This window comes from Quercus suber, unplaced genomic scaffold (assembly GCF_002906115.3).
Source record: "Quercus suber isolate HL8 unplaced genomic scaffold, Cork oak 2.0 scaffold_86, whole genome shotgun sequence".
Classification (NCBI taxonomy): domain Eukaryota; kingdom Viridiplantae; phylum Streptophyta; class Magnoliopsida; order Fagales; family Fagaceae; genus Quercus; species Quercus suber.
The window spans coordinates 1,065,739-1,074,678 of record NW_027069551.1 but is presented as its reverse complement, the minus strand read 5'-3'; the positions used below and the strand labels follow the sequence as shown (position 1 = coordinate 1,074,678).

General features: G+C 33.3%; 1 protein-coding gene across 1 annotated transcript; it reads left to right on the top strand.

Moving 5' to 3' along the window:
* Positions 1-423: 423 nt before the first annotated feature.
* Positions 424-8,546, top strand: LOC112019800 (uncharacterized). Its single transcript, XM_024052339.2, has 15 exons — positions 424-589; positions 772-851; positions 1,064-1,158; positions 1,591-1,751; positions 2,259-2,410; positions 3,534-3,652; positions 4,614-4,777; positions 4,946-5,020; positions 5,235-5,306; positions 6,664-6,801; positions 7,173-7,328; positions 7,522-7,574; positions 7,651-7,826; positions 8,057-8,147; positions 8,239-8,546. The coding sequence occupies exons 1-14, from the start codon at positions 535-537 to the stop codon at positions 8,115-8,117; spliced, it is 1,557 nt and encodes a 518-aa protein (XP_023908107.2). The 5' UTR covers positions 424-534; the 3' UTR covers positions 8,118-8,147; positions 8,239-8,546.
* The last annotated feature ends 394 nt before the right edge of the window (positions 8,547-8,940 follow it).

Here is an 8,940-nt window from a genome sequence, read left to right as displayed (position 1 = left end):
TTCCAAATCTATTGATTTTAGGAGTTATTTCAAATCCAAGCATTTTAGAGGTTTAAATTCCTTAGTGAATTTGTCAAATCCAAAATTTTGACTTTTTTTTTAATTTCTCAAACAAGTTATTTGGATTTTAATCACTCAAATTCCAATCCAAATATCCAAATCATGTCATCCAAACGCACCATAAAAAATTTTGTGATAGAATTCTAGTTTGTGCATAATTTTAAATTTATTATAAAAAAAATAGTTAATAGATATTTACCTAAAATAAACTATTCTTAGAATTAATAAGAATATAAGATATAAACCAATTTAATAATTATCACGTAGAAAGATAGAGTCACCTGACTTGATATAGGAATAGTATGTTAAGAAACGACCTGTCGTTTCTCTCATATCTTTCGTACTCGCCATTTCCACCCGACCCGACCCGATTACTTTCTATTATCTCAGATATAAAGCGAAAATTTTGATTTTGCGAGCTCTAAATTTTTAACCAAAAAATCAAAAATCTCAGAGAAGTCAAAGGGCTCAATAATGGTCAAAGACAAAGATCCTACCAATTTCTCTCGCACTTTCAAATACTTACTCGGTTAGTAATTTTCTCTAAACGAGAAATAAATTTTCCTTTCCTTGCAATTTTTTTCCTCAGTAACCAAACAGAGTCTTATGCTCAGAAAAATTTGATTTCTGTGACCTATTTTCTCGTTGTTGTTGTCATTACTGTTATTGTTCTCAATTTTTGTTTTTTGTTTTCGATTTTTGTGAGCTCAGCTACGCAGTTCTTGTCTAGAGGAATTCCATTTGTGTTCAATTCATGGATCGTGAGGCATCTCACAGAATCCGACTACGCGGTAACATTCTCATTATCGAAAATTTCTTTCATTTTTCGCTGAATTGGTTATGATTTTTGAGCTGCCTTTTGAGTCTTTGTTATAGTACTGTTCGTTTATCATGAATTTCTATAGGTTATGAATTTCGAACTGATTTCCGAATCGTTGTTATATAACAGTTCATTTGTTGTGAATTTCCTTTTCTTTTCTTTTCTTTTTTTATATGAATGTAGGTTTACGCGGTTCAATTCCATCTTTTCGTTACCTGTATCTTGTTTCTAAGTCGCGAGGGGTTCCGGCGAGCTTGCCTGCGTGCAGACATGAAATGGTACTTTTGAAAACCTATTCTCAGTGCACTTTTTGATTTTATTTTGCTAAATTACACTTTTTGTTTATGAAATTTGGTCAAGTTTTGGTTTTCGCTTAACATTATGGCGGGACACAACTTTATTAACAACTCGTTAAGATGGTAAGTTGTAATTGGAGTAATTTCGCTTTCGCAAAGACATAACATTTTTCACAACTGCTGAGGTGGCAGTTTGTGATCGGTTGATGTTACCCGCATCACAATTTGTCATCTCGGCAAGTTGTGAAATTTGCTGTGTTCGTAACATTGTTGAAATTTTTGTGTCACTAGACTAGACTAATTTTTTTTTTTTTTCCTGCCAAAATACACTTGTCTTCTCTGAAATTTAGGAATCTTGATTCATGATGGTCTAAACATAAATCAAACTCCTAAAAATATTTCCTTATGCTGCAGTGATGGCACATCATTGGAAGGAAACACAGTGAAGCTAATGAAAGTTGCTTGGATGACTCTCCCACTTGGAATAGTTATTACAATAGCAGCCTGTTTTTTTGTCTTCTGGTGGCAAAATATAAGTTATTCTAACCCATATGCACAGGCTATCTTGATTAATGGTGAAGTTCTCTATCTACTTCTAATTATTTGTAGAACCATTATGTTGGCTTAGTCCTCTTTCTATCAAGGTTTTTGCTTATAGATTTCAGCTTAAAATTTTCTTATAATCCTCATTTAGAAGTCTTTTATCATCGTGATAGCAATTGAATCCATTGTTTTTGTACCTTTAGAAGTACACCTTAATATGTGGAAGCTCACAGAACTTATGATAAAGTTTGCTGTTTTGCTGGTAGCTTTTATCATAGTGCGCTGCAATGTTAGCTTGGATGATATAAGTTTGCTGCTTTATTGACTGGCTTCTTATTTCTGAGGCAATCAAAGTTTTTACTTACAGAAACTAGTATATAACGTTGACATTTCAGAAAATAATGGGGACAAAATGCTTTTTTGTAGCACTGTGGCTGGAAGATCTTAGATTGACTGAGTTTGAACTGAATGGATATTTTATTTCTTTCATTATTGTGTTGTTTATTTGATCCATAAGACTAGTTCGTATCATATGGCAGGTTGTGCTTGTTTACTTGAGCTATTAGCCGAGCCATTATATATCCTTTCTCAGAACTTGCTTCTGCTTAAATTGCGGTTGATCGTTGAAGCTGCAGCCACACTTTCGCGGTGCTTAACTATGTATATCCTCATTGTCAATCAAACTGACATGGTATAGGTTGAAACTGGATTTATGCTGTCAATCTTGGTATTTATATGTTGTGAATATGCTTTGTCAACCACACCAGATCCTTATATATTCTTTTTCCCTCCTTTTTTTATGTTTACATTTGATGACTTCTCTTGGTTCTATGTATCTACAGTTGAATTTTTGTTGTGACTGTTCTATTATCATTATCATGCTTTATTTTCCTTTTTCTTAAGAAATGGTTACAATCAAATGTGTCCTTTGTAAATAATAGAGAATTTTCGTATCAATGCAAGGATTAACCCTTTTGTTTTCAATAAGTAAAACTGGTAGAGGATTTAGGTATCAATGCAAGGATTAACTTTCTATGAAATGATATTTTCTATGTATATGTTAAGCATGACAAAATGGGAGTTAGATGATGAATTAGAAGATACACGGGGAATTACTGCCTGTGAATCTTTTCAACCTTGGAGTCCAATAAGCTTGATAGAAGCTATATGTTGTTGTCATGAACTGCGGCATTAAAAATTGTTCTCAATTGAGAACAAAGGGAATTACTGTGTATTTTTAAGCTGATGTTTCACTGCATAGCATGGATTTTGTTACAAGTTCTATAGTTATTGCTGAGCCTATCCTATTAAGCTGATAAAAAGTGGAGGTTAAAGGGAAAGCAATTGGTTTGACAGTTGTTCAGTTGTTGAATGTTACAGAGGGGTATCTGGATAGCATAAAAGTTGCATGACTTGGTGTCCTTTAGTACTTCTATTGTTTATTTATTTATTTATTTATTTATTATATATATATATAACAAAATTGTTTTTATGCTGGCCAAAACAAAACCCCAAAAAAATGTTTTGGTCTTTGAATGTGAATTGCAAAGGCTGGGATGCTCATTGTTAATGGTTCTTTTTTGCTTTTTAAATAGAATATTACTCATGTTGGTTTGAAATATTTAATATTTATGACATCCTCTGCTTATCTACCATGTCACCTTAAAACCCTTGTAAATGAATTCATTGGCATCATAGCACCTGTTTGATTTTTTGTGTGGATCTGTTGTAGGATTTTACTAACCTGAGTCTGATAGCTTACATGGCTAAGGATTAATAAGATTTTAACTCTTAGTATTATTGATTTCTTGCAGGAGAAAGGGATTGTATTTGCATTGTCACAGACTGCATATGGGGCTTGCTTGTTCCTAGGCTACTGGGGCTATTTTCTTCTTTTTCGTGCCTTTAGAAGTTCTGATCTTTTCCCGTTTAGGTATAGCTTCTTTTCAGCTATCATCTTATAATACAAACAGAACACTTTAGGTTTTTATCTGGAGTCAGTACTACTTATCTTTGTGTGAATCTCATTTTTGGCTTTTGTAATGGGCCAACTGACTTCCACTTCTCTCTGGAAAAAAAATTATGCTGTTTCTTATGGGTCCTATTCTTATCTTTGAGCTATCTAGACCCTTTCAACATTCTCTTACCTTCTGTTGAAAGTGAATGGTACGCATTGACAGCTTAGCAATGGTTTACAGATTTGCTAACTAATTTGCTTTTCAAAATACAAACACAAAATGTGTGTTATCACTGAGAGTAATCTGCTCCTGCTTTGTAGACCAGGTCGTTCATTAGAATCTTTCATACTGGAGTTATTTGTTCTATTAGTATGTGTACATTCAGCAGGCCTAGCAGAAATGCTGTGGTAGCATGGGTGTCATCTTCAGTAGTTTCCTGGCCATATACCTTATTGATAGGAACTCAGTGGACCATTATATTTCCCAACCGAGGCTGCATCATTCTTATTTGCTACTCAGAGGAAAACCAAGACAGGAGATATGTTCACCTGCTCTTCTTCTCTACATATAGGCTCCTATTTGAATCTTTTCAGTTAAAACACTAGTGCTTTGTTTTTGAGATAATAACTCTCAATATTAAAACAAGTATGATCTTGAACTGAAATGGTTTAGTTATAATGTATGAAACATATCAGGTTTTTCCTCATCACCAATAATTCTAGAACTATCACTCTAAAAGTTGTTAGAAATTGCCTTAGGTTTGGATCGAGTTACTGAACCCTATGAAATACTTTATTAATTATTAGTGAATCTCTCATTTGTAATAGTCTTTTATCAGATGATTTTGTTTACTTCATTTGTTTCGATAGTAATTAAATTCTTGATGTTAGTATTTTTATAATCAAAGTTCATCATATAACTATAACACTTTCACAGAGCAGGAAATTTGAAGGATTATGATAGGCAGCTGTCAAACATGTGTTTTTTATTTACCCTTCAATCCTTGCGGAAGTTGATCCTTCAAGAAGGAGAAAAGCTCGTACTTGTGTGGCTAGATACACCATATAATCAAGCTGTGTATGGACTTGTAGACAAACTAGGTAAGTATATGGACCAAATCTCTTGTGGAGAATACAGGCTTTACTTAACAATGTTGGCATTTGTTTTTATGTTCTTTATGCTAACAATAGATGTGATTAATTCTAATCTTTTTTTATGATTTGACCCTCTGAGCATGCTAAAACTGCTAATTGTTTTTCACATTTCAGGAAGCTTAGTGGTAAGGTTGGTGTTTCTTCCTTTTGAAGAAAGTTCATATGCTACCTTTGCAAGGTCTGCATCAGGTTTATATCTCTCCTTTTTGTGTGTGTGCAGAAATCAAGCATACATCTTATCTTGATCATAGGCTGTTTTTCCTTAGTTTTAGTGATATATACATTTTGTTTCTTCATTTGGTTCAGGAGTGCTGCTTTGGCATATCTCTATAAATCATTCATCTTTAATTTGGTGAGCTTTAAAAAGATATCTTATATTTTTCTTACATCTATATATTGACAGGACAACATCCAGATAGAAGCAGGAGGTTGGGAAATTGCCTTGCAGAGGCCCTGAAGTTAGTTCTGTTAATTGGTTTGTTTCCATACTTGCTTCTTTTGAATCCATTTATTTATGCATTTAACTTCCATTTTGGCACTCATTTCATAACATGAATTTGCAGTGATATTAACATAGTTTTATCAGGTATGCTCGAATATACTCCAAAACTTGCAATATTAGGAACTGTATTAGTGAGTTGTTACTTGGAATTAGAATACTCATAGTCTACAGAGACCTGTAGCTAATTATACTGAGTTTTCCATTTACTTTGTTTGGTTTTCACCAACAGCATTACAACTCATTTAGATGAGGATACTGTAGAAGAATTTACCAAAAGATAAGAGTATTATAGAAGTGACCATAGGAAATATGTGAAGTTGTTAGGATTGAGAAGAGGTCATTATGTCTTGCAGTTATGGATTTGCATATTCATATATGTAGGTAACTTGTCCTCGTAGTTTTCCTCTATGGTTTACACCTCTTAATTTGACTGGACTATTAGGCAAATAAGGTGATTTCTAATTGCATATAGGACCTACAACAACTCCCCACAAAAACCTTTATTTGATTAATGTCTTTGTATAATATTTTTGTTTAATTTTTTGAACACTCAACTCTCTCTCTCTCTTTCTCTTCTCTCTCTCTCTCTCTCTCTCTCTCTCTCTCTCTCTCTTTAGGTGGGGGTTGTATGTATAACGTTTTTATTGCATCCATGGTGTTTTGTCTTTCATAAAATTCCTTGAATGTTGTTGCTGATAGGCCCTTCCATTTTTCAATAATTTGACTAATTGAAGATGTAAAAGTGAAAGTATTTGGAACAAAATGTAATCAAGTACATGAATTTCGACATTAACAGTAGTCCCTTGCCCAATACAGCTGCTAACAAGTTGAAAGCAACAGAAACTAGACTGACTGCACCTTGAATAGTATTTTTTTTAGCCCAGAAAAAAAAGGGATAATATTTTTTGTAAAGAATAGCTGAGGATAAAGAAAAGGGATCAAACTAACATGTATTACCCTGGTTCTTAATGTTCAGTAAGGAGTTTGCAACTGCAATAATGGGTGGTCTCAACTTGGCACATATGATGACGAAAATCAAATAACTGGGTTCAAATTACGTGATTTCACATGTTTGAATTTCCAAAGGCTTGATAAATCTAGCTTTAATCTCTCTATTTTTCTTGTGAGCACATATGGATTCTTTGGGAATGTTCTTACTTAAAATTATGTATTTAGATGATACAAATTGATGACCATTATGAGCAATGTCATTTTTTCTTAATAGCCTTTTGCAATGGTGTCATTTGCTTCATTTCTTTTTCCTCTTTACCTGTTCCCCCGCACTTCCCCCTCCTCTCTTGGTCTGAATTTGCAACCACATATCTTGTAGGGCTTGTATTTATGGCATTTGGACCAAGTTATTCTTATTCTCTCATCAGATTATTGTATGGTCAGAAATGGAGTGATGGCGAAGCATCAACAGCCCTCCGGTATTATTGTGTTTATATCATTGTTTTGGCTATGAACGGTTAGTAACTTCTGTTATTTTGCTCATTTTCACGACCTTAATAATATCTGTTTCATTCTTCCTTAGTAGCCTCTTTCAGTTATATATTAGTTATACATCTTTTTTTTAATATAATCCTAGGATTTTGTTGAATTCTAGAAAGTGAAGTGTGTTCTACATCCAGTCTCCAATTTCAACATAATGGGAACCTAAAAAAATAAAAAATTATACTTTTCTTACAAATGGATTGTACATAAACCTTTTGGCCAATTAGTCAATGTCTATGAACTTGTAGTTGGCGAGGTGTCCAGTGTTAACCCAAATATTTTCAGCTTTATCTCAAAACAATGATGCCAGATATTTATATTATATTTATTTTGAATTTGCATCAGGAACTTCTGAAGCATTTCTACATGCCGTTGCAACTGAGAACCAACTCAAACGCTCAAATGATTCATTGCTTGTATTCTCAGTGATTTATATAGTACTGAATGTCCTGCTGATACGATCAGCCGGTGCAGTTGGCTTAATATTGGCAAATTCTTTAAGTATCCTTTTCTCATTGTGGGCATTTGTCTTTGTACCTTTTTCTTTTGTTTTCTTGGTCGTGTTCCAAATTTTGTGTTGTTTAAGCTCTACATTGAACAACAATTGATTTTTTTTGAGTCATTCAAATAGATTCTAATGAGTAATAACTGAGATTAAAATAAGATGATCTTTGTTTTCTTGACTGTTTCAAAGATATGGTTTTGAGGATTATATACTCCACTCTGTTCATTAAGCGTTATTTCCAGGTATGACATTTATGTGTTAGGTATTGGTTGTTTTGGTTTTAATTTTGACCTTGAAATAATTTTCTGCTGTCCACAGGATTCTTCATTTTCCTTTTCCAGCTGCTTGCCTTCAGGATGGAAAGTTCTATTGTTTTCAGGTGTAACTACTCTCATTTCTGAGAAGATATTTTTGGATCGTAAAAATTTCTGGCCAACATTTTTCATTCATTTTTCAATTGGGTTGGCTTGCTTCTGTGTGTCATCTTTTGTCATGTAAGTATCTTCCTGTGCTCCCCATCTGTTTGAAAATTATTATTAGCTACTGAAAACTTCTCTCTCTCTTTCTCTCTCTCTCTCTCTCTCGGATGGTCATTATTGGAGTGTTATCACATTTTCTCTTTGGCCATATTAGTTTTGTTTGCTTATTGAAAATAAATAAAATGGTTGTCCTATTTGTTTTGACTTGGGAGTTCTCTCTGTAATCTTTACATTTCCATTGACAGCTATCGCCGTGAGAGGCCTTTCATCAACAAAATTATCCGTTTTCGTGATCATTCGGATTGAAGAACTGACATTTGCCCAACAAATCTGGAGGTGGGATTATGTTTCGTTGGCTTAAATTAATTGTTTACTTCCCCCATTTGTTTGTTTGGATATGCTAAATCAAATATCCTTTTTGATGCAGCAAAAACAAGAGAGAGTTAAAGCCAAATTCAAGAACATATTTTTTAATGAAAACTTCAGAAATCTGTTTTGAAAGAAGCAATATGAGCAAGAGCTGCTGCATTGAAAAGCTTTGGAGGCGTAATCTTTATTTTGATGGTGATTCTTTGTTTTCATTTTATATTTAAAGCAACACCATTTTGGCTGTGGTGCTAGGAAAATTTTGTAAAATATGGGATGTAGGATTTCCTTGGTTTTAAATACTAGTTTCTCTTTAGGAAATTAGGAATGGCAATGGATTGAGTTTGGTTTTAAATATTAATTTCTCTATATCATTTGCTGCCCATGCCTTGTAAATAGGAATGGCATTTCCAAACCCAAATCCATTTTGATATTTTACATCCTTAAATGTATTAAATTTTAGGAATCCCATTTTAAAATCATCCAATTTATATTCGAAAAGCTAAACTTGTTTTAAACCCATCTGTTTATCTTACCATGAGATAGGTTGAATGAGTTGGATTGGAATGGATTATGCAAATATTGAACATCTAAATAACTACTAATAAGTAATAAGCACTTCTGCACTAAATAAAAAATACTATAATTCAAACATAAGTAGTCACTATTTTTACTTGTTAATCACCATGACTCATTATGGCAATTTTTTTTTTTTGGTTAAAAGGTTATAAAGGGGGGGGGGGGTGGTGGTTTCAAAAATGGT

Excerpts from the sequence above, each read along its gene's own strand:
- LOC112019800 (XM_024052339.2), top strand. The coding sequence starts at position 535 with ATGGTCAAAGACAAAGATCCTACCAATTTCTCTCGCACTTTCAAATAC. Across the intron at positions 7,329-7,521 it reads AATATTGGCAAATTCTTTAA|ATATGGTTTTGAGGATTATA; the intron begins GTATCCTTTTCT and ends ACTGTTTCAAAG. Across the intron at positions 7,575-7,650 it reads TCATTAAGCGTTATTTCCAG|GATTCTTCATTTTCCTTTTC; the intron begins GTATGACATTTA and ends TGCTGTCCACAG.